Source organism: Tasmannia lanceolata, unplaced genomic scaffold, assembly GCF_043159265.1.
Source record: "Tasmannia lanceolata isolate RefF3 unplaced genomic scaffold, GAP_Taslan_0.1 ptg000015l, whole genome shotgun sequence".
NCBI lineage: Eukaryota > Viridiplantae > Streptophyta > Magnoliopsida > Canellales > Winteraceae > Tasmannia > Tasmannia lanceolata.
The window spans coordinates 42,595,290-42,620,439 of NW_027518692.1; the positions used below are offsets into that span (position 1 = coordinate 42,595,290).

Sequence of the window (25,150 nt, forward strand, 5' to 3'; positions counted from 1 at the left end):
ACTATTGTGCCTTTGTGTACACCGTTATGCCGTCTTCTTGTGGATTGTTCTGTAATCTTTGTGTGGACTACTGGGGACTGTGGTACACTCTTGCTGTGTAGCTGCTTCATCTGGACTACTGTGCAGTTTTGGTGTGGATTGTTGCTTCGTGTGGACTACCGTGCACTTTTGGTGTGGATCGTTGCCTTGGTTCGTTACTTCGTGTGAATCGTTGCTATAAGTGGACTGTTTTGAGCTGCCATGCAGTTATCGGGCGGACTGGAAAACGACATGCAAGTTAATGTGGTTGAAGACTTACAGAAGAGATGTGTTTTAATTGTTGACAAGCACGTTGAAGCGGATTATCACTTTGTAAATGGGAAGATCACAGGCAAGCTAATATATTCCATGTAGGTTGTCAAAAGACCAGTTAGTGGACGTATTTACAAAGACTCTCGAAGTCAGTTTGGTAGCACGTGATCAAGGATGGGGACGGATGACATCTATGCTCTAGCTTGAGGGTGAGGGTTAAGAGTTAAGTTAATTTAATATGGTTTATGTTTATATTTTGGTATAAATTTGTCACTTAACTTTATGTTTATTTACATTAATATGATGGGCTACTGCATCATATTAATGTTTACTGCATTATATCAATGGGCTACTGCATCATAATTTTGGCACCTAACTTTATGTTTACTTAGTTATTTTGGTATAATCAAATGGCTTCCATCCCTAGCTTCGTTAACTGTTTCTTTGAATTTAATTATGTTCAATAAGGACTACTGCATCACAAAAACCTTTGATAAATCAACTAGCAACTTACCAATATTCTTGACATGATATGGAACTAAGTAGTAAAGTACATTAAAACACAACCAGCGTAAGCAAAGCAACGACAATGCACTCAATAAGAAAATAAACGATTAGAGAAAAAGTTGAAAAATTACAAGGATTCTGAGAAAATAAATTGAAATATCTAGAATAGTGGCCAAAAAAACAAAATAAAGTGGGTTGAATAAAATTTGTTTTTTGAGCATACAACCATTGCTGACTATCTAACACATCAACTTTCAACCAATGACAATGAAAGCACATTGACCACCCATTATATATGGAGCCACAAAATTAAAGAATCTGAGCACATTGCAGTTTCATTTGTTGCACAAGGGCAATAAAAGAAAATGCAGCATGAGCATAAGAGAGAAGTAGCATCATAATTTAATATTTAGCAGTCAAAAAAGAATATCCTGACGCTCCAACAGCAAATGGCACTCTTAAAAATCGGGCAGAACAAAGCTAGGAAAGTGGTTCACCTCTAAGCAATCAATTACAGCCAGCTGGTGTCCTTCAGCAATGTCTGGATTTATCTTTATCAGTCTACCAAGAGCATCGATGCCCAAGTATTTGAGATTATGGCTTTCACTCTGTCCATGGAAGATAAGGCATAAGACTACTAGTTATACTTCGGGAAGAAAGAAGCAAAGAACAGAGTGGAGACAGAATTACACAAGAAATAAATAGAAACAACAAAACATTTTATATCCTCCGAATGAAGTTTGCAATTTCATTTTTTTATTTTATTTTTTGCCGTTCACAGCTGAAGTTTGTAATTTCATAAAACAGGAAACAAGACAAAGCGAGCAAACCTTCAGAAATCTGGAAGTTACTTCTGCGGCAGCATCAAGTAACTTAGGATTTGGGTATATAGATGAAACACAGCATATGCACTCGTACAAAACAGCATTTCCTATGTTGCTTGACGATTCACACTTTCTAAAAATGTCACCCAGGACTGTATACATGTGTTCACTAGCCTGCTTGTCCCCACTTCCCAGCAATGCTAGAATTTTAAGCAATCTGATCTGCATGTGATGAAGAGAGTCAAATAAACCCAAAACGATAAAGGCTGCATATTTAATTCCTTATTGGAGCAGGTAACATTTTCAGAATGCTGTCACAGTGATCGTGAAGCTAAGATTATATAGAAATCTTAAAACAGTTAAACATTAAATTACAATATTAACATGAATTTCAGACCTTCGTTCTCTGTTTTCTAAAAGTTCTGATATTTCCATTTTTTATCAAGAATTTATTTCTTGGTCTCAAAAAAAGTAGTGGCAGGTTCCGAGGCTGGGACGTCATGGTATGAGCATGTCTAAGACACTACAAACTACAAAAAAATCTGCCAAATTGGATGATAAAAGGGACATGTACAAGTAATGTTTCTACAATATATCTAACCTAAGTTTATGAAACATCAATGTCTAGTAAATATGAGAGTGAAATGAAGAAAGGAATGCAGATATCATTCCCTGTAATTAATATGACTGTGTATAGCATTGTTGACAAACATCAATGTCTAGTGAATATGAGAGTGAAATGAAGAGAGGAATGCAGATATCATTCCCTATGATTAATATGAGCGTGTATAGCATTGTTTCTTCAGACAACCTAGAACCAGCTAAAAGCTGAATCACTCCTTCCCACCCCAAACCCCTGGCTTCTAAGCTTTAAACTTATTTTTCTGGCCTCGTACCTACAAAGCCACACCAAAGTCAATTCAGAGGTCTCTGCTCCATTAGATTTCTTTCACTGTGAACTACGTTCGATATAAAAAGTTGAGACACCTTAAGGGTTCAGAAGTAGCAACTAAGATAAGCAACTCTTGACATAAAAAAAGGGCGGCCCAGTGCACGAGGCTCCCACCATTGCAGGGTCTGGGGAGGGCTAGATGTACGCAGCCTTAACCCTGCTTTGCAGAGAGGCTGTTTCCATGACTCGAACCCGTGACCACCAGGTCACAATGGAGCAACCTTGCCATTGCGCCAAGGCTCGCCCTCTATAAGCAACTCTTGACATAAATAATTAAAACGCAAATACACGAGATCACTTCAGTGCAGTCATCAAACCCTTGGATATATTTTATGCCTGACAAAAGGCAAAGCTAATGATGCTACGTTCAGCAGTAGAAATATTTCATGGCTCTACCTAGAAAACAACACAATGTGGAAGTCTCTTACTAACATGAAAAATAAACAGAGGTAACTTCCTGTAATTTCAGTTTGAACTGCAATGTGCTCTGCTTACCATATCCATGTAATTTTAGGAGAGAGAGAGAGAGAGGGGAGGAGGAGGGAATAATTATGACATACATGTTACATACCTGAATGAATGGAGCCGGCATCTGATGGTAATCATAACTCTTCGGCAGTCTGTGTTCTGCTACTTGTTTAAGAATGCTAACGAATGTGATAACCAAGTCTTTGTAAGAACTTAAATCTACTGTAATAAGATCAAGAAGCGGACAAAGTGTGGCACCCATGACTCCAGGATCATTATCACAAAGCCTCTGCAACAAAGGAAAATAAGAAACAAAAAAATATCAAGCGCTGATATAAGCATAGAGAAGTTGTATGACATTTGAAACAGAGAACTGGTTAATGAATTCTAATGCTTTAAAAGAATGAATCATTAGAAAGGGCGGCCCAGTGCATGAGGCTCCCGCCATTGCGGGGTCTGGGGAGGGCTAGATGTAAGCAGCCTTACCCCTGCTTTGCAGAAAGGCTGTTTCTATGAGGCAAACCCGTGACCACCAGGTCACAATGGAGCAACCTTACCGTTGCACCAAGGCTTGCCCTCTTTTAAAAGAATGAACCATTCAAAAAAAATGACCAATAGCACCTCCCCCTTCTTTGTTTTTCTTAACAAGTGAAATTAAACTTCCATTAAAGCAGACAAGAAAAAATTAGCAAAATCATGTGCCCGATCACATAAAATGGAAGAAACTATGTCATGCATGAAATAACAGAATTCACTTTATTACAATAATACAATCTAAACAAAAATTAGCCAGGTGATCAGCAAAATTTTCACAATGAAAGAACAGCTATCTTCATAGGTACTCAAAAAGAAATCCATCTCTCCATTTCTTTAAAATGATGAAAGAAATGCCACAGTAAAAAAAATTCTTCATTCGCCATGGCTACGACAGAAAAATAACTTTTCATCCAAACTTGATTAGGATTGAAGAATCTGAGAATCTTTAATCCAACCCATAGTGCTCTTATGCCACCCCAATGGCCTGCAAGTTCTCAATGGGGCCAATGTAAGCGAAAATAACAGAACCAGAGCTTGAGTCACATTGCCATTACCAGACCAAGACCTTCTTCTTGAATCGTCCTAGCAAATGTTATTGTTCACATATAATTTTATTTTCAAATAGGCTTGAAGAGGTAGCCCCTTCATCCAGAGCCTCCTAGCCTCCTTGTAATTCCTGCAAATGCCAACTTTGTCCTATATTAGGAGAGTTGATGTTATCAATTAAAGTCTTTCAGTGCAGGGGCTCTTTCCAAAACCTCAACGATGATATTATTAATTAATCCCCTTAATATGTTAAAGGATTAGATGTCACTTTCCAGATCAGCCAAATGGTTGTGGGAACAAAATTTTCTAAAGTTATATAGTTTAGGGTGACAGCGCAGCATAAATAAAATAACAATATCATGTTTCGAACATAAATTCAACCCAAAATAAAACCAAGATGCGTACCATAATAAAAATATTGGGAGTAGGATGTGGTACTATTCTGGGGTTTGGATTTGGAGAACTTCTGGGGTTTTCACCGTCAAATCATTATACCAACATATCGTTCCGTGGACTCTATCCTCTCACATGGCCAGAGTGTGGAGCATTCCTGCAACTCCCAGGGTCTGTGCATTCGGTTGGACTACTTTTCTTGACAGGATCCCAACGGTGAATCACCTATGAAACCGTAAGATGCTTAATGTTGGTCACTGAGATTTATGTGAGGGGGCAAGAGAGTTAGTGGACCATATGTTCCTCCATGGTAAGGTAGCCAAGGATGTGTGGAGCAGCATCGTAAGGAGATTCGGGATGTTTTATGTCTTCCCTTCCTGGCTTGTCGATCTATTGGAGTGTTGGTTTTTCGCCCCTAGGCGGAGGAAAGGAAAGATTTTATGGAGCATGGTCCTCTTGGCCACTATTTGGGCTACTTGGAAGGAAAGAAACTCTCATGCCTTTAGAAGCATGGTTAAAAGCTCGCATTTCAACTATACTAAGGTGATATCGCTTACTATTTTGTGGGTGTAGATCCTTCCTTATTACAGGTTCATCTCTAGCTATAACCTTAAATGTTGCTGGAGAGAGATCTGTCTCAGTAGGGAGCAGGTGGATATTCCTTCCCCTAGGTGGCATCCCCCTGGTACAGGTCCGTTGAAGCTTAATTTCGATGTATCGAGTTTGGATAACCTAGCGGTGGAGTAGGAGTTCTCAAGGACAATAGCGGTTCGACCAGATGGGCCTTCTCGGACGGCATTGTGATCACGGATTCCAATGAAGGATGATTCCAATGAAGGCGAAAGTGAGGTAGATTTTACATGGCAATAGGATCACTGGCAGCAGGGACTTCGGTAGATTGATTGTAGAGGGAGATTCCCTCAATGTTATCGGGTGGATGGAGGGTCACTCTCATCCTTGGAGATTTGCGCATTTTATTGACAAGATTCAGGATCGAGTGGTGGGTTTCCCAATTATATTCCGGCTAACAATGGTGCAAATAGATTAGCCCGGGTGGGAGTAGGAAGGCTTTTGCTCTCTTTTTCATTGAATTGAATCTATTAACCATCTCGGTCATAGGGTTTTTCCCGGTCTTTCCTTAATAATATTATAGATCAGATAACGCTATTTCAAAGAGAAAGCAGCAGAAGTGAGTGCGATTTTACAAGGCATCATGATCACTGACAGCAGAGACTTCGGTAGATTGATTGAGTGGATGGATGGGACTCACCCTCATCCAAGGAGATTTGCGAATTTTATCGACGAGATTCAAGACCATGTGGCAGGTTTCCCGATTATATTCTGGCATGCCAGAAGATCGGCTAACAGTGATGCAGATAGGTTAGTCCGGGCGGGAGTCAGAAGGGATTAACGATTTTTTATTTTCTCCCTCCTTGAGAAGCTCTGCTTTTTGGTATACTATGCTCTTATATCTTTGCTTTCTTTTGCTCTCTTTTTCTGTGTACTGAACACCTCTGTCGCAGGGTTTTCCCCAGCCTTGCCTTAATAAAATTATAGATCATTCAAAAAAAAAGGATGTGGTGCTATTTCAAGGAGAAAACAGCAGAGAAAGTTACGAGTTTTTCCAATTTTTTCTAGATCATGTACAAACTTCTAGCATAATAACCTATACTTGAAGGCTCGCAACATAAGTAAATATTTGACTCAAAGAACATTCACTAGTGATCTTGAAGAAAAAATGTCATCAAAACAAACAAGAACTTGTTCTTTGACTCAGAATTTCAAACCTGTTCTTTGAATGACATTAGACCTAGAATTTCAAATTCTATCAGGCCTCGGCATTCAATAGGTAACTATGTCGGAGTCAATTGATTCAAGTTGTTTCCTTTTCTTTCTTCCGTTTTTCTTCAATTGGAAATTGGTTTCCTTGCCATTTATTTATTTTGCATGAGTGATTGAAAAGTGCGTGTTTTGATGTAGGAGTACAGATCCCCTGATGGTTAAAGAGTGGCACATTCTATGAAGAAAATTCTCAAACAAAAGCAAATCTAAACATTCCAGAACTATCTAAACTTAACTGAAGTACAATAACTGCATAATAATCACTCAAAAATATAAATGATCGAAAAGCGTGTGCTTTAAGGTCACAGATCCTCTGACTGTTAAAGAGTGGCACATTTCTATGAAGAAAATTCTCAAACAAAAGGAAATCTAATGATGCCAGAACTATCTGAACATAACTGAAGTACAATGACTGCATAGCAATCACTCAAAAAGTAAATGATCTAAAAGTGTGTGTTTTGATGTAGGGGTACAGATCCTCTGACAATTAAAGAGTGGCACATTTCTATGAAGAAAATTCTCAAACAAAAGGAAATCTAATGATGCCAGAACTATCTGAACATAACTGAAGTACAATGACTGCATAGCAATCACTCAAAAAGTAAATGATCTAAAAGTGTGTGTTTTGATGTAGGGGTACAGATCCTCTGACAATTAAAGAGTGGCACATTTCTATGAAGAAAATTCTCAAACGTAAGCAAATCTAATGATACCAGAACCATCTGAACTTAGCTCAAGTGCAATGACTGCATAACAATCACTCAAAATGTAACCGATCAAAAAGTGTGTGTTTTGATGTAGGGGTACAAATCCTCTAACAGTTACAGGCCATTTGGACACAAGAATTCTATAATCAGGGATTATATATTCCTGAATTTTATAAGCTAATGCCCTGTTCGTTTGAGATTATGGCAACCGATTGAGAGCCCCAACAATCGCTTTGGGGCTCTCAATCGGTTGCCATAATCTCAAACGAACAGTGTCTAAAAGCTGGAGTGTACGTTTTCAGGATTGTAAAATCCAGGTTTTAGATTATAAGATCTAAATTTTCAGGATTGTAAAATCCAGGTTTTAGATTATAAGATCTAGGCTTTAGCCTATAAAATTCAGGTTTTAGCCAGATTTTACAATCCTAGATTATAAAATCCATGTGTCCAAACAGAATATAAAGAGTGTCACATTTTTTTATGAAGAAAATTCTCAAACAAAAGCAAATCTAATGATGCCAGAACTATCTGAACTTAACTGAAGTACAATTACTGCATAACAATCACTCAAACTGTAAACGCGCATTGGAAACGCTGTGGAAAAAAAATAGAACAGATGCAAAATCAACAGACCTTCCTGAAATTGGAGACGAGATGAGAAACAGCAGAGGGAGCGCGCTGATAAAACCTATGCAGAGCCATAATAGCCTTCTTTCTCACAGATTCCTTCTGATGGCCAATAAGCTCAACAACCTGAGGAAGAACAGCTGGAATTGTCTCCTCATTGATTAGCTTACAAACCGCAGTAAGCGCGGCACAAACAAGTAAATAATTATCAGATTTCAAGTCCTTCTGGATCGTATTGACAATTAGAATTATAAGATCGTGATCTTCGTTGAGAAAAAGCGTGACAGCCAAATAACCAGTCCTCTTAAGAAGAAGAGAATCGTCGTGTGTCATTTTAACGGCGTGGATGTATCCGAAAGAGGCATCGTGCCCTAACATTTCTACGTAGACGAGGCGGATTATGTATTCCTTCATTTTTCGCTTTGGAATGTCTGGATCGGTGATTCTACGCTTCAAGATTTCGATCTCGCTTAAGATGATCCGATCTTCTTCGGCTTTGGATCGGGATTCGCCGATTGATTTGACGAGATCTAGGAATTCCTTTGATTGGCCCCATCCGCCTTGGGAGCCCATGGCGAGCTCCCTTCCGATCGTTTTTAACTGCTCCAGGTTTTTTGCTTGGTTCGATACTGGTTAATTTAGGGTTCCACAGGTCCAATTATCTTCTTTGATGATTCAGTTTCTGCATCAGTGAGCGGAGTCCGGGAAGAAGAAGAACCCTAGATGGAAGGGGTTATTGTGAATTTAAGGTTGGAGAGATCTAGATCTCGATGATCACGAATAGAGAGAGAGAGAGAGAGAGAGAGAGAGAGAGAGAGAGTAATTTGAAAGGAAAGGAGAGACTGCACTTGAAGCCGGGTGTCGGAAGAAATCCAAGTTATAACGAGCGGCAGGTGGACTCTCAATCGTGGAAGCCACTGATTACAGAAGTAAAAATGGTATGGTAACTTTGTAAGAGATTTTACATGGAATATAGTCCCATATATTTTCAAAAAGTACTGTACGGACCACATCATAGGATGATCCAAACCGTCCATGTGATGGAACACAACGTAAATACCAAAAATCATTTTCCATAGGATGATCTTAGCCCTCCGAGCTATAGAGGTTTCCATAACATGCAGTTCTCTATAGATCGGAGGGTTGGGATCATCCTATAGAAAATGATGTTTTAGGCACAGCCTATTTACGTTGCAGCCCATCACATGGACGGTTTGGATCATCCTATAGTGGGTCCGTACAATACTTTTTGAAAAATAAGGGACTATAAGGGCTTACACCGTATAAAAACTCACTTTGTAAATGGAAATATAGAGATTTTATATGATGTGTGGCCGTACAAGTCCGTATTTTTACACGGAGGTTCGGTACGGCTCACGCCATAGGATGATATCCAAACCGTCCATTTGGATCTAGTACCACACGAATCATTTCCATGGGATGATCCTAACCCTCCGATCTATAGAGGGGACTGCACATTATGGAAACTTTTATACATCGGAGGGTTAGGATCATCCTATGGAAATTATTTTTTTAGACACCCCTATTTACATTGGAGCAGGTTCGCTCTCCGTGTTCTTTTGTTTTTATTAATATAAATATTTGCCATTCAAAGAATATACAACAGCGAAGCGATATATTTGCCCCAGGACAGCCCCTCCTAGTGTATTTATGACAACTCTTTTACACTGGAGGGGGCTGTCCCAAGTGCGGGGGCGGGGGAGCAAATATATCATTTCCCATATAATATACTTAGATTTATATTCTTTCCATACTTAACTGAGTAAAGCGGGGCCCACATTTTTTTGTGATCCTAACCCAGTGCCATTCATTTGTTGAGCCCCAAATTAAATTGGCCCTTAAAATCATCTCCCTAGGATGATCCTAACCCTTTGATCTACAGATGTTTATATAATGTGGCATCCCTCCAAGAGCCAGATGGTTAGGATCATTACATGGAGATGCTTTTCAGAGCGCGGGCTATTTATGTTGGGATCCCAACAAATGGATGGCTTGTATTATTGCCGGTCTATTAAATGAAAAGAAAGATGATATGTTTAAGTATGATAATCTATCCTTGAGTCACATCAGACGGGGAAAACAGATGACTCGAATGATCTCAAAATACTAGTGACAATTGAGCAAATCGATGGTGACGAAATAGATGTCTAGCTCATCAGATTGTCTTTGGGTCCCAAATGAGCCAGATATGCCCATTTCCAACATGGCTGTAGTTAGCATAGAAAAGCACCGATGAAACAAATGTCATAGCTCGAGCCAACTTGATGCCCCTAATGTTCCAGGAGGGCTATATCTTCTAATTTGACTTCTTGAACTTCTACCTCTATGGGGGTGATCTCTGTTGAGGAATGGTAGAGTACTTCTTTCTCCTCACCTCCTACCATGCTACATCCTTCAGGTTGCTGTCTTCAAAAGATTAGTTATCATCGGAATTCTGTAACCACTCCTTGCCCAGTCGTATTTTGTCAAAATATGTGAATATACCGTATAAAAACTCCTCACGGGAGAAATAAAGCCCATGAGCTAGCTATAAATCATTGGTCTCTGATAAAATCGTTAGAAGATTCAAGTAAAATTCATTACATTCTATTCATCTATTTATCACAAGCAGCGAGAATCTAATCCCATCCCTACCCGCACACTTCTAGCAAACATTCCCTGCCCCATTCTTGCCCTGCTATAATAGCAATTTCTTTTTCTTTTTTTTCCAGAGATATGATCTTTTCGCCCCTGTAGGATAATGCGCCCTTCTTTTGAACAAGAATTGCAGGCAGACTTTAATGCTTTTTAACATCAAATCATGCTAAAAGAGAGGGGGGGGGGGGGGGGGGGGGGGATCATCGCCCTTTTTTCAATCTAATCAAACAATTATTGGATAGGAATAGAAAGTTCCAAACTAAAATATAACATTTATGGAAAGATGTATAGGGACATAGGGATATTTATATAAATTATAGAGGGGGATTACGGGGCGAAGCCAGAGCCATCCCCATCTCCGTCCTGCCCCTACTACGGGAATTTTTTAAAATTCCCATCCCAGTCCCCGGCCCTACTTAAATCAAGGAATCTCTGTCCCGGGGCAGATCCCCTTTTTCGCGGGTTTAATTGCCAGCCCTTTCCGAACATACCCTAAGGGCATGTTTAGCTGCACATAGTTGCCTTGAGCTACATACGCAATTCCTTTATATTAAAACACTGCTATTAGATGACGTGGCACCCCATAACCAAACGAAACACCCGGTAAACCCAGAAAATTGTGCAACCAGGGGTGTCGGCAGACACGAGCGGTTTGATGAATCACCCAAATCCAAATTTAAATATATAAGGCATGGAGACATTATTAAAACCCACAGACATATTTCTAATCCCTATCATAGGATCCAAAATTATTTTCGTTTGGACCTAGACTACTAACAAAATCCCGTAGGTCTGTCCTAAATCCGATTTTTATCATATTTACAAAAATATGATAACTTTAACTATTATCTCAAGGGTATTTTGTTAATATCAGACATATGAATTATTTGAATGACTCCTTTTTTTTTAGCATTTTGTTATTCATCTCTCTCAAACCTCGAGTCACCTTCTTCTCTTCCTCCCCGAACCATTGACCTTGAGTCCTTAACCCACACTGTGGGTGCTGCTCGTGCTCAACCTACGTGAAAATTTTAAATATGTACAATGTAAATATGACCTACTAGGAGGTTCCGATTGATGGTCTGATATGAAATGAATTGGGACACAGGAAGTAGGATCCGAAGAACACCATGCATCCGATCTAACCAAGGTGGGTCCCATCGAAAGTGGATGTAGTCAACCTTACTTCCAATCAAGGGGTCACCACGGACTTGGTATTGGGTACGAGTCTCTTTGGTACGTCAGCGATACGCCAAAAGCTCCAGAGCTGATGGAACACGTTAGGCAAGGCCCTTTAAACCCGTCCCATATCAGGCTGGGTCCAACCCAATCCTACACCTAGGCAGGACCCCACTCAGGACTGTAACACTAGGGTGCAACTTGGGTTGGGTCAGGTTGAGGGCAACCCTAACCCAACCCGAGATAGCATTCCCTCAACCCTAACCCGACCCAACCCGAGCCTCGGGTTGAGGATGGTCAACCGTCACCCAACCAGCCTCCAAATTGAGTCGGGTTGGTATTGGGTTCATCTACGGCCAAACATAAAAATAAAAGAAAGAAAAACATAATCCTGAGAAAATAATAATAAAATCAGAGGACAGAGGTTGGGTCTGAGTCAGGTCGGGTTGCCAAGGCCTCAACCCTAACCCAACCCGAATTTAAATCAGGTTGGCTTTCCCAACCCAACCCGAGAAAATGCCAACCCAACCCGAGCCAAAATCGGGCTGAACTGGTCGGGTTCGGGTTGAGCCCGATCCAAGTTGCACCCCAACCGCAACAGAGTTAATCCCTGTGCCATGTGTTTAGTCAGTAGTGGGCCAGACCAGCTACCAAGAAAAGTGGTGACTAGTCTCCTGCCCCATTACTCCAGACAAAAGAAGAAAAAAATCAAAACGTAGCTTGCCAACGGTCCTCTCTTCAGTCTCTTTCTTTCCTTCTTACAAGCGGCAAATAGAATAAAGCAAAGTCATTTTACAGGCTTTCCCTTTTATTTTCTCTCATTTCCTCGAATTCTCCATTTTTATACCCCCTTCTCCTCTCTACATACGCCTCAAGATATAGAAAATCTCCTCTCACACCTGACGTTTCTTGGGGTGCCAGGGTGGGGTAGTTTAACGACTCAGAAATTCCTTCTCTTGAATAGAAAAAGAAAAATCCTTCCCCTACATTTCACTTTCGTTTTCTTCAATTCCTATTGCCAGCACAAAGAAGCCCACAAACACATTCTGTGTTTTCTCTGTTCTTCCCCATTAAAAACATCAGCTCAAAGATCACTCCATATCAGAAAAAAATGGAGTTGGGTCTTGTTCCTCTGCTTCTCCTCTCCTTCATCTCGTTCTCCAGTAAGTATTGACTAATCCCATAAAAGAAATTCCATAGATTTTATTTTCTTTCTTTCTTTTTTCCCCTGTTATCTTTCTCTAACCCTTTTTTTTCCACGAACAGATGCAGAAATCTCAAGAACAATCGGTATAAACTACGGCCAGCTTGGTAACAACCTCCCCTCTCCCTCTCAATCCATTCATCTCATCAAAACCCTAAAAATCGGCCGTGTCAAGATCTACGACTCAAACCCTAATATCCTAAACCACCTTTCCAAAACCAATCTCACAGTCTCTATCATGGTCCCAAAAGACGCAATCTCATCCATCTCTTCAAATCAAACTCTAGCTGACCAATGGGTTAAAACCCACATCTTCCCATTCTACCCCCAGATCAAAATCCGAACCATACTTATCGGAAACGAAATCCTCTCCGATTTCTCAAACCCACAAACCTGGTACGATCTCGTTCCGGCAATGCGCCGAATCAAGAAATCTCTCAAAACCCACAAAATCCGAAACATAAAAATCGGCACCCCTCTCGCCATGGACGCTCTACAAATCTCATTCCCACCCTCGAACGGAACGTTTCGGCCCGATATTTCCGAAACCGTTATAAAACCCATGTTACACTTTCTAAACCGTACGAAATCCTTTTTCTTCGTTGATATCTACACGTACTTTGCTTGGGCTTCAAATCCCACTACCATAAGCCTCGATTACGCACTTTTGAAGCGCACCAATCTAACGTACGCCGACCCGGGTACCGGTTTAACCTACACCAACCTTCTAGACCAGCAGCTCGACGCAGTGGCTCACGCCATGGCTAAGCTCGGCTTCCCGGCTATCCGGCTCGCTATAGCCGAGACCGGGTGGCCCAGTGCTGGAGACTTTGACCAAATCGGGGCCAATATTTACAATGCTGCCACTTACAATCGTAACCTCGCGCGTAAAATGACTACTAACCCCCCGGTAGGGACCCCGGCTCGACCGGGCCGGTTCATCCCGACTTACATATTTGCTCTTTTTAACGAGAATCAGAAGCCTGGACCGGGAACGGAACGGAACTGGGGGTTGTTTTATCCGAACAGGACGGAAGTGTATGAGATAGACGTGACCGGGAAACGGTTGGATACCGGCTACAAGCAGTTACCGGTTCCGATTACTAACGAGCCGTTTAAGGGGAAGATATGGTGCGTGGCGGCTGGGAGTAGGAATGGCTCGGCTTTGGAGGATGCGGTAATGTACGCGTGTGGGCAAAGTAGTGGTACGTGCGAGGCGATTATGCCCGGGAAGGAGTGTCATTGGCCTAATTCTTTGGTGGCTCATGCGAGCTACGCTTTCAATTCTTATTGGCAGCAGTTTAGGAGAGTGGGTGGAAATTGCTATTTCAATGGTCTGGCAATTCTGACCACAGAAGACCCAAGTAAAGTCGCCCCCCCTTTTCTAGCATATCCACCCCTTCTTGTCTGTCTTTTTGCAAAATGGTTGCATTTCTGCCTATATTGTTTGTCATTTTCTGCAAAAGACAAACTAACTGGGGACTGGGGTGAAAATATTATTTCTTAGAATTTTTATGTTTTGCAATGCAGGCTATGGATCTTGCAAGTACCAGAGCGCAACGAGCTGAGGATGATTTGGGGAGGAAAGAGATGACCCCTTTTTTCTTTTCTTTTATTTTTTTGTTCATGTGCCATGGAGAAAAATGGCATTTCTCGTAATGAAGTTTCTCCACAACCCATTTTTCTTCAGCTTCCAATTCGAGGATTGGCTATGGAAATTTTCCTTTTTAGTGTAGTGGCTATTGATATTTGAAGTACCATGTTTGATAATGACACAAACTCACCTTGGCTTATATTATTTAACCACATGTAAGAGCTATTACAATTTCCAAGAAGCTATTCCAACTCGAGGATTAACTAGGTGATATGGCTACTACCAGCGGAGGACATACAAAATGTAGTTTGCTATATTACTTTTAAATTGGGCTGCGCATGATGTTTGCCGCACAGGGGCATTTGTAGACACCTCATTTTCTCTTACCTTTTAATTGATGATAGTCAGTTTAAGCAGCTCTGATGATAAATGTTACCTCTGAAATCTGTACTGGGTTCTCAGACGGCGAACAGTTATGACCTGTCTTCCGAGAAGATGATTTGTGACCTACTAATACAGAAGAGCATAAGAAAGATGACCGGTGTTAGGGGGACTTACATATGCTTAAGTCAGAATGGGCAACAGTGTAAGCTGAGCTCTTTGTGAGCTCAGTGAATAGTGAAACTGATTGTGAGATGCGTGCTAACTAAGAGTTTGGTCCTCCTTTTATAGAGTAAAGTTGTAGGCAATATGGGAAGGTTGTATACATTGCCTCGTGGAAACCTATCAAATCCCAGTTCTAAGGCTTTCCTGGGATGATCCCTTTAGTGAAACCCAATCCACATTGGATCCACCTGTGTTCATGTTAAGGTCCATTTAAAGCCTTCTTTTTGCAAATCGACTATTGGACTCAAAATTACATTTAAATCTGAGTCCAATGATCGGTTTGGCATTGACAATATGTCATAATCTTAAACGAACATGGCCTAAGATAACACAGAGTATGTTTTTATTATCGTGTGCTTTAGTACCCTACAAAGAAGATATATGCAAAAAAATACTTTTGCATTAGTCCCCTACAGAGAAAATATATGCAAAAAAATACTTTTGCAGCAGAGAGAGAGAGAGAGAGAGAGGGGTTTAAACACCATCTGATAATCTCAACTCAACTTAACTAAGCCTTCGTCCCAAATTAGTTGGGGTCGGGTAAAGAATCCTTTAGAAAATTTCCATGAAGAATGTGAAATGATCTATCCGGCTCAAATTAACTAAGTCTAATCCTGACACGAGTTTGGTTCATCTATATGGATCATTTTCTATTTTTCTTCCATTATATCTTATCCAAGGTCATGTTATCTGTTATGTTCCTAGCCCTCGAGTCTTTCCTCACTGTTTCTACTCAAGTTATTTTTTGTCTGCCCTTGCCTTTTTTTACTCTATCAACTTGACACGAGTCACTTCTTTTCACTGAAACATCCAAAGGCCTACGTTGGATATGCCCAAACCATCTCAAACGATGCTCTCTCACTTCTCCTCAATCGGTGGCATACTCAACTTTTTACGGATGTCTTCATTTTTAATTCGATCTAACCTTGTGTGGCCGCACATCCATATAAGCATTCGCATCTCTGTTACACTCATCTTATGCACATGCTACTTTTTTGTGACCTGACATTAAGAAAAATGGGCGATGATTTTTTCACCCCCATACAGTAAGCATTTGCCCCCCGTTTTAACATGATTCGACGTCAAATGGTGTTAAAGTTGCCCGCTGTTAACGTTATAAGGGGGACAAATGCGTCCTGCAGGGGGTGAGAAAATATGTCTCCCTAAGGAAAATTAGGAATGCTATTATGTTATATATCATGTATCAAAAATATGTTTGATATTTATTTTCGACTTACAAAAATTAGAAATTTGCTTACTTTAACCATGTCAATTTGGAATTGGATCGACTGGGCTTGCGTCTATATATCTCACTCGAAACACTCCAATTATATACCCCATTCATTTGGATTCGGATCCTTTGGATGATGCTTGGGACCGTCCAAAGCCCGAAAAAATTAATCCGAGGATGGCAACTAATACCCAGAGGGATTACAAGAATTTTTTTGGGGATAGTTTGGAAAAGAATTAATTTCTTCAGAATTTCTTGCTTGTCCTTCTCTGACTGGGATTTGGTAGGGACAATTGCAGAAGGCATCTAGCGTCCGGCTGTTGCACTAGAGAGCAGCCACCTCATATAAATTAAATGAATAAGACAAAATTTAAGCATTTGTGTCTGCTCTCCGGCCGGCGAAATGCCTTCTGAGATGGTCGCTAGGGCTTGATTACATATGAAAAAAGTTAATCTAATCCATTACAATTCAGTTTATACATTTACAATGTTATTCCCAAGCAAAAGAATATTTCTAAGAAAAACTTTTCTGTAAGAAATATGGGGCGATGATATTTTCACGCCCCAGTTTTCCCTCCAAATCCAATTTCCCATCTTTCCCGCCGCCCGAAAAAAATGAGTAAAAAACAAAAAAAGAGCCAAAATGATTTCTCGTCCTTTCATCTCTCCCAACATTAATCCCAACCCACAAACCAGAAGAAGAAAAAACCCCATGGAAAGAGCTCCAAGTTCCAAAAAACGAAGGCGCGAATCCTCATCCGACCCATTTGAAGGGATATGCACTCGCAGCAGGTCCGAAATCTTTCTCCACCGGAACAGATCGGGCCAAACTCGGCCCGATAGGCAAAAACACGACGTGGAAATCCAGATCCCACGGCCACGATTCTCTCGGAGAATCACAAGATCGAACAATGCTTTTGAAGAAGATAACTCTCTCATTTCGATTAAGGATCTTCGCACGAGAAGGGTTAGGGTTTTATCTCCTACTTCACTTGAAAAGATCAAGGTTGGAACTGATACGAGCCAGGATAAGAAGCCCGAATTGATTGAGATCGAAAGTGAAAAAGCGGATTTTGATGGAAAATTTTGTTGCCAAGAGAAGGAAAATGAGGGAAAAGAGGGGGAAAGTGGTTTAGATGAAGAGTGCATTCAGACAACACCACCGGATAATGATATCCTTTTCAAATCTGTGGTGGAGGAAGTAGAGGGAAAGACAAATGGGTCAGGGTTTGATTTGCCTGAGGCAGATTATATGGTTGAGAATCGATCGAGCACCCGGGTTTCTGGTGACGATTCGTGCGCTGATTTAGGGTTTTCTAGTTCCATGAATGATGCAAATAGTTCGTCCAAGAAAAGACTGGTAAGCTGATTAATATTTTCATTTGCAGTTTTAATTTGCTGAAATGCTTTGATATTCTTCGATGGCATTCCTCAGATTTTGGATTGTAAATTTGGGTCTGGGTTTTGTGTACATTAGCAAATGCCTGCCATCTGTATGATCATTATTGTTGTTGTGTTTTTTTTAAAAGAAATGCAGGCCCTGTTCTTTTAAGATTCTGTCAACTGATTATGACTCCTATTCCGATTATAGGACTCAATATTAAACAGTAGTTGGCCTGTTTTAGAGAGTGTAACAATCTCATAAAGTTAAATCTCATTTGACACAGATTAAGTTAAAATCAACCTAGGTTGGTTGCTTATACACTTAAAGATGATAGATACACCCAAATCTCATTATTGTTGTCTGTTTTGAAGTATAAATGATTAAATAATACCAACTCTATGAGCTTAAGCTTTTGGAGCAATGGGTTGTTTCACATGGTATCAGAGCTATTGCCTCACGGCAGGGTCATGGGTTCAAAACCCAACAACTCCTTGATATTAAAAATCCACATCTACGGCCAACCCAAATAAGAGGGGCCACTCGTGAGGGGGAGTGTTGAAGCATAAATGATTGAATAACACCAACTCTAGCAGCTTAAGCTTTTGGAGTAATTGGTTGTTTCACATCTTAAGCTTTTGGACTAATTGGTTGTTTCACATCTTAAGCTTTTGGACCAATTGGTTGTTTCACATATGTCTTTCTCGATCAATGTATAATGGTGTTTCTCCCTTTATATTGTTAAAGGAACTGTACCCACACTAGCAATTGTTTGGGGTAAATGCTTTACTTATGCTTATCTTGTGGTGGATCCTTCCTATTTTGCATATTTCTTCATCCCTGCCCGTTACAGTCAGTAGTCGAATTGTTTGGGGTAAATGTTTTGCTTATGCTTATCTTGTGATGGATGCTTGTTATTTTACATATTTATTTCATCTCTGTTTGTTACAATGAGCAGTCCTATCTTGCAGGGGTTAGTTCCATGTTCGCGGTTGAAGCTATTCCGGACCCCAAATTCCTTGGGGTATAGAAGATTGCTTCCCTTTCTCATGGATATTGCGAAGGACAATTCTAGTAATGTTTCGGACCTTTTGTACGTTACACTTGTCATTGGATAGTATATCCATGCAGAGTTTGCTTATGTGCTTACGACATCATTTTTGTTGCAGGTGCTTTGGAAATTCATTCTTGCCAAGATTATTATCCTACAAAAATCGAAAAGAATGAGGAAAGATGTGTGCCACCGTTGTTAGATTCTATGTCGCACAACCCTGAAGGGCGTGGTAACTCGAACTCTTTGCTTGTTGATTTAGGAACTCCTTCCCTGGAAAAATTGGAAGAAGTGACCCCAGTAGCTGCTTCATCTGGTTCACCCATGTTTGAGTGCACAAATCTTGTTTGTATTAACCAACCAATTACCGGAACTCCCATTCAAAATCCTCCCCCAAATCCAGATGTTTTAATTCAAGACCAAACAATATCAATGCGGCCCAATTCGTTTGGTGAAAGTCCATCGAAACCTGATCAGCTTATGTCAGATGGTTCCTGCAAGTTGGACCTAGTTGGCCATGGCGCTATTGGTTCTGTTCATGAAATAGAGTTTCCGAGTGGATCAGCTTATAGTTCTCCCAAAAGTCATGAATGCTTACCAATTGAAGAGTATGTTTACAACAATCAACACTCTTCTGATTTGAATCCTGTTTTGACTGAGATGGAAAGGAAAGAAGCAATGCTTGACGGAAAATTCTGTTGCCAAAAGCTGGAAGATGAAAGAGAAGCCAGGGCCAGTGGTTTGGACGAAGAACTGTATCAGTCAACACCCCCGGATAGCGACATCTTTGCCAAATCCGTTGTGGAGGAAGTCGAAGGGAACATAGACATGTTGGGGTTTGATATACCTGCCACTGATCGTGTCATTGAAAATCCATCAAGAACACATGTTTCTGGTGGCGATTTGTGTGCTGATGAAGGGTCTTTTAGTTCCAAGAATGATGCAAATGCTTCATCCGAGAACATACTAGTAAGCAGATTCATATTTCCATTCGCAGTTTTAATTTGCATGAACCCATTGGTTTTCTTGGATAGCATTCCTCAGCTTTTGGATTATAATTTTGGGCACGGTTTTATGTACATTTGCAACTGTCTGCAATCAGTATGATCATTCTTGTTGTCTATCTTCCTTGATTTATAGGAAGCTTACACTGTGGCGATCCAAACCGTCCCTTTGGATCGCCACAGTGTAAGTGGCTCCCAAAAATCATTTCCATAGGATGATCATAACCCTCTGATCTTTAGAGATTTATAGAGGGACTGCACATTATGGAAACTTCTATAGATCAGAGTTGGATCATCCTATGGAAACGATTATTGGGGCACCACCTAATTACGCCGTGCCTCATCAAATGGGACGGTTTGGATCATCCTATGGTGTGCGTGGTGCCTTACTGTTTAAAAAATAGTAAAATACTGACCCACACGGCCACACATCATTTAAATCTAAAAAATAGTAGTCATAAAAAATAGATAGATCAGAGGGTTAGGATCATTTTATGGAAATGAATTTTGGGGAACCACCCACTTACACTGTGGTGATCCAAATGGACGGTTTGGATCATCCTATGGTGTTGGCCATACCTTATCTCTGTTTCACACTCGATATTGTAAAAAGAACTGTACTGATACTAGCAGTAGTTTGGGGGAAATCATTTTATTATAGCTGTCTATGTATACTTCATTTCTTTCGTCTCTTTGTTACAATCAGTACTTGTATCTTGCAGGGGCTAGTTCCATGCTCACGGATGAAGCTATTCCGGACACCAAATTCCTTGGGCTATAGAAGATTGCTTCCCTTTCTCATGGATCTTGCGAAGGACAATGCTAGTAATGTTTCTGTCCTTTTGTATGTTACATGTGCCATTGGCTGATATATGTATGCAAAGTTTGCTTATCTGAGTAGGACATCAATTTGTTGCAGGTGCTTTGGAGATTCATTCTAGCCAGGACTATTACCCTACAAAGTTTGAGAAGAACGAGCAAAGGCCTGTGCCCCGGTTGTTATATTCCGTGTCTCATGACCCTGAAGGGCGTGGTAACCTGAGCACATTGCTTGTTGATTTGGGAACTCCTCTAGAAAAATTGGAGGAAGTCGTTCCGGTGGCTGGTTTGCCAGGTTCCCCCATTGTAGAATGTGCAAATCCCGATTCTTTGGAACAACCCATCACTGAAACTTCCATTCAAAATCCTGATGTTTCAATCCATGACACAACTATATCAATGCGATCGAATTCATATAGTGAAAATGCATCACAATTTGATCAGATAATGTCAGATGATTCCTGCCAGTTAGACATCGATGGCCATGATGCTGTTGGTTCTGTTCATGAGATGGAGTTCGTAAGTGGATCATTGTCCAGTTCTCCCATAAGTCATGAAGGTTTGCCAACTGTTAATGAATCGGAGTTTGTAAGTGCGTCATTATCTAGTTCTCCCATTAGTCATGAAGGTTTGCAAATGGAAGAGTATGCTTACAACATTCAGGACTTTTCTAATTTGCCGGGAAGAGCTGAAGAGGACTGCAAAATGCTATCAAGCAGGTTGAGTTCAAATCCAAAGCCTCTTGAAATATTGAACTCGCATGAACATTCATCTCAGTTAGAAGTCCCTCTTCTTTTAGAAAAGCCCATTCTCGCTCCCACTAAAGGCATTCTGAAAAGGCACCCGCAAGGATGCAAAGGGCTCTGTACATGCCCCAGTTGTGATTCCTTTCGCCTCAATGCAGAAAAGGCTTATGAGTTTTCCAGGAAGCAGATGGAAGAAGCCAAAGAAGTGGCTATGGGGTTGATGAAGGAACTGTCACGTTTTAGAAGTCTAGTGGAGAAATCTATTGTGCCTACAGTTGATGGTGACACTGTTAAGGATTATTCTGTTCAACTAAATCAGGTAATGTAGCACAGGCCTATATGCATTTTCTTATCACATTTTTCTTTCTGGTATTTAGCAGTGTATTATAGGAAGACTAATTTTTCTATTTGGCTTTGGTGTGTGTATAAGAATGCCTCTTCTAGTGAATTTTTATTGTTGTCATGTTTTCAATTTTGAGACCATAGCATGGGTGGAACTAATAGTCTTGTCATTATATTTCAGAATTTCTTTTCCCCAGTCATTGTCATCTTCTATTTATAATCAATTGATACCTAACAATCTAGATTTTTAGCATGTTTTGTGAAACCACATGAAACTGTTTGAAGAATGCAAGTGCACCATGAAAAATGGAAACAATGTTTTAGGCTAGTATTGATCATGACCATAGTCTAGATGATGGATTCATATTAAGTTCCAGTCAACATTTCAGATTGGCACATTTATGAGATGGAAGGTAACTCTTTAAGGTTTGTAAAGCAATATTTCAGGAGACCACATAAAGGAAGGACCCTTAAGTTAGAAAAGTTGAGGGTGTATACCTTTTAAAGATTGAATTAATGATGGACATTTCAATTGCATGTGAGTTGTTATGTGTAAATCGTAAACATTTATTCAACAGTGGCATACCATCTAGCAGTTAATACTATTCATGCAATGCAATAGGGAGTAGTTCTGAGCAAGGTTTTAAATTTTGGACCGAAATTTCCGGTTTCGTTCGATACCGAAATCGAAATTGGGTGAACCCAAAACGTTACTTTATTTCGACTAAAATTTCAAAATTTCGGTTGAAATTTCGTTTTCCTGAAGTTTCGGTCCAAAATTTTACAAAAATAATTTCATTTTTTTCATTATTTAAAAATTTCCTGGTGAAATTACCGAAATTTCGGGTGGGATAAAAAACAACTTTTTTTAATTTCGTTGGATTTCGAACGAAATTTCGTCAAAAATTTCGGTTTCGATGAGGACCGAAACGCATTCCGAAACCGAAATTTAAAACCTTGGTTCTGAGTCCATATATAGACAATACAAATGCAGAAATCGAGTGCTCGTAGGCTCATACTATTGGAGAAATAAGATATTGCAAAGCTGTTGACCTCTTATACTTGGGACGTACTTGGAGAAATTGAGTGCTCTTAGTCTCATACTTGGGGCACCACATTGCTTACTTGTTTTCCTTAATGCACTTAAAACAATGCTGTTGAAATATATTGTTGAAATGGTATGGCACACTGTGTCTGTCTGCATTATTCATTGCCTAGCCACGATGAGGATAGGGTATTCTAGCATGCCTATAGTTTTTGAGTACCCAGCATAACTTTTGGATTATATCTATGTATACTAACTTATTGGTTGCCTTATTGTATTTTGTCTCTTTAATGCGTGGAAAAATAGCTGCAAAACACAGCCAATATTAACATATAGGGAGACAATTTTTAGAAAATACTATTGCAGAATTCATTCAAAGATAAGAGCAAATTCTTGTTCTTATGTTGCATACATGATGTCTGACCTTTTCAATTCGAACTCTTATGACTTATATTCCGTTGATGTTGTATCAGCCTTTTGTACTCATGCCCAAATAAAATTGTATGAACTTCTAAATCACAAAATGTGCTTTCTATGGTAATTTTTGTCAAACAACCAGTTACTCCAAAAGCATAAGCTATTGGAGATGGCGTTATTTAATCTTTACTCCAAAAGCATAAGCTATTGGAGATGGCGTTATTTAATCTTTTATACTTTAACAATTTTGAAATGAACTGATTATGACACCTTATTCTCATAATTCTGCCCGCCCCTGTTAATGTTTTGCTGTCGATTACAGCCAAGAAAGGTAGAAATCATAGATTTTTTTTTTGTTTTGTTTTCCCCCCTTTTTGCTACTTCTGGAGCTTCGTTTTTTGGCCCTTTTCTTTTTAGTATGCAAGCTGGGATTGAATCCATGACCATTTTGCAACATTTGGATCATAACCATTAGGGCAAAGCATTAATAATGTTGGAAATCTTTTCCCTGTCAAACGATTGAAAGGTGGTATTTGTTTCCACCTTTGTGTATTTTTCCAGCTCAGATATAATCTTATTATTTCCATTAGAAGAAATTTAGCACTACAAAACATCTGATCTCTAAATACCCAAATTCTGATGTCTCATCCTCAGCTGCAGGTTAAAGGACTTTGCAGAAGAGCCTCTAGAGCAGAAGAATTAGCGAGAAATCGTCTAAAGAAAATGGCTCTCGATCTCAATATTTGCTGCAGAACCTCAGTAAGCACTTCTTTCTATCTTTCCTCAAATATTGCTCGTATTTACACTTCAAAACACTCATTAAGTAATCTTAAAGCTGACCTAATTGATCTTGTTACAGTCATTGCAGCGGCCAAGGGTTAGGTTTGCTGATTATGTTGAAGAGAGACTTATTCCAAAATTTGGGGAAGAATAATAGGTTAGAAGGCAGCATTGCATATATGAGAATGCATACGTTTTTGTGAGTATTGTGTAAATTAGTAAGAATATAGTTTCCTTGGACCCCATTTTGCTTGTGATTTGTTCAATGAATCTTGAATTTACTTCAACATATATATATTTTTTGAATAGCAATTTACTTCAACATATTCGATATGATAAATCTGTCTATCTTGCATTTGCAGAATAGTATGAATGTTAGCTATGAAATCATGATCAGGGGAAAAAAAAATCAACTGTTCATGAAATCCCAAATCTTATATAAAGTGATAAGGAACTGGGCACATGCTTATATCTGTATCTGGAAGTTGTGAATTTTGGATCAACTGGTCATGAAATTTCTTTGAATCTTTTCTTTTGAAGCCAAAGTTAAGAAGAGTGATTCCCAGGTTTTCAGAGGCACAGGCTGATATTTCATGGTCTGACAGAAAGCACAGAAAAATATTATCATGGAAGAGGAATGCCTCAGTAGCAAAACAACATCACTATTTCCATTATAGGGGAATACTTCAGTATGGTGTGACCTCGTTTATCTTTCCTAAATTTCGTTTTTTTCCCTTGAAAGATGATTTTTCCAAAGCTTGATGGTGCATGTTTTAGGTGATTTCTGATAAAACTTTTTAGGAATATTTTGGAAATACTTTCCAATGACTAATGGAGAAATGCTGTATAAATCAGGGATGCAAGAAAAAAAAATCCTGGGTAATCTTAACCGTTCATTTTAATAGATTATAGACACATGAAAAAATATACTAAAAAAAAGTATGAAAGAGAGCTTTTAAATGGTTGATGGCCGTCCATTCAAATCCACCCGAAAAAAATAGACAATTGGCCCACATTAGTATGTACCTTGTTATCCATTCTAAAACCTTGAGAAGAAATGTTTGGGCACGACTTATCTACGGTAGGGACTAATAACTGAACGGCGTAGATCATCGAAATAGGTGGGGCCCCATTATACTTTTTTTGGATTTTGAGATTGATTTTCAGTCCAACATTGACTATTGGACTCGTGTTTATGGCCCTTTGATTGTGAGTCCACGGGTGTGTTCGGCAACTATTTTTCTACGGGATTTTCCCCTTTTTAGGGGTGGAGAATGGCGAAAGCCTAAAAAAAAATCTCAAAAATCCCATTGGGCTGTGTGACCAGCTAAGCTCCGTTTCTAACCCTTTCTAAAGTTTCTCATCACTTGGGCGAGAATGAGAAGCTTTGCCGAATGGA

At 39.7% G+C, this 25,150-nt stretch overlaps 3 protein-coding genes across 4 annotated transcripts in view; 2 read left to right on the top strand and 1 right to left on the bottom strand.

Annotated features, from left to right (window-relative positions):
* Positions 1-8,553, bottom strand: part of LOC143847374 (AP-4 complex subunit epsilon-like) — a 33,974-nt gene extending 25,421 nt beyond the window's left edge. Inside the window, exons 1-4 of the mRNA XM_077356182.1 lie at positions 7,701-8,553; positions 3,146-3,331; positions 1,629-1,844; positions 1,296-1,406 (exon numbers count right to left, since the gene is read on the bottom strand). Coding sequence (XP_077212297.1) covers positions 1,296-1,406; positions 1,629-1,844; positions 3,146-3,331; positions 7,701-8,267 — 1,080 coding nt within the window. The 5' untranslated portion in view covers positions 8,268-8,553. The remainder of the gene's footprint in view (positions 1-1,295; positions 1,407-1,628; positions 1,845-3,145; positions 3,332-7,700) is intronic.
* A 3,775-nt stretch (positions 8,554-12,328) lies between these two features.
* LOC143845988 (putative glucan endo-1,3-beta-glucosidase A6) lies at positions 12,329-14,737 on the top strand. The gene is made up of 3 exons (XM_077354391.1): positions 12,329-12,694; positions 12,798-14,099; positions 14,266-14,737. The coding sequence occupies exons 1-3, from the start codon at positions 12,643-12,645 to the stop codon at positions 14,301-14,303; spliced, it is 1,392 nt and encodes a 463-aa protein (XP_077210506.1). The 5' UTR covers positions 12,329-12,642; the 3' UTR covers positions 14,304-14,737.
* A 1,938-nt stretch (positions 14,738-16,675) lies between these two features.
* On the top strand, positions 16,676-24,091 carry LOC143845552 (uncharacterized). Of its 2 annotated transcripts, none has more exons than XM_077353931.1 (7): positions 16,676-17,526; positions 18,519-18,621; positions 18,717-19,567; positions 20,325-20,427; positions 20,522-21,486; positions 23,626-23,730; positions 23,831-24,091. In XM_077353931.1, the coding sequence occupies exons 1-7, from the start codon at positions 16,810-16,812 to the stop codon at positions 23,903-23,905; spliced, it is 2,919 nt and encodes a 972-aa protein (XP_077210046.1). In that variant the 5' UTR covers positions 16,676-16,809; the 3' UTR covers positions 23,906-24,091. The 2 variants fall into 2 exon arrangements, with proteins under 2 accessions (XP_077210046.1, XP_077210047.1); XM_077353932.1 differs by having other exon boundaries at positions 23,632-23,730.
* Positions 24,092-25,150: the final 1,059 nt, after the last annotated feature.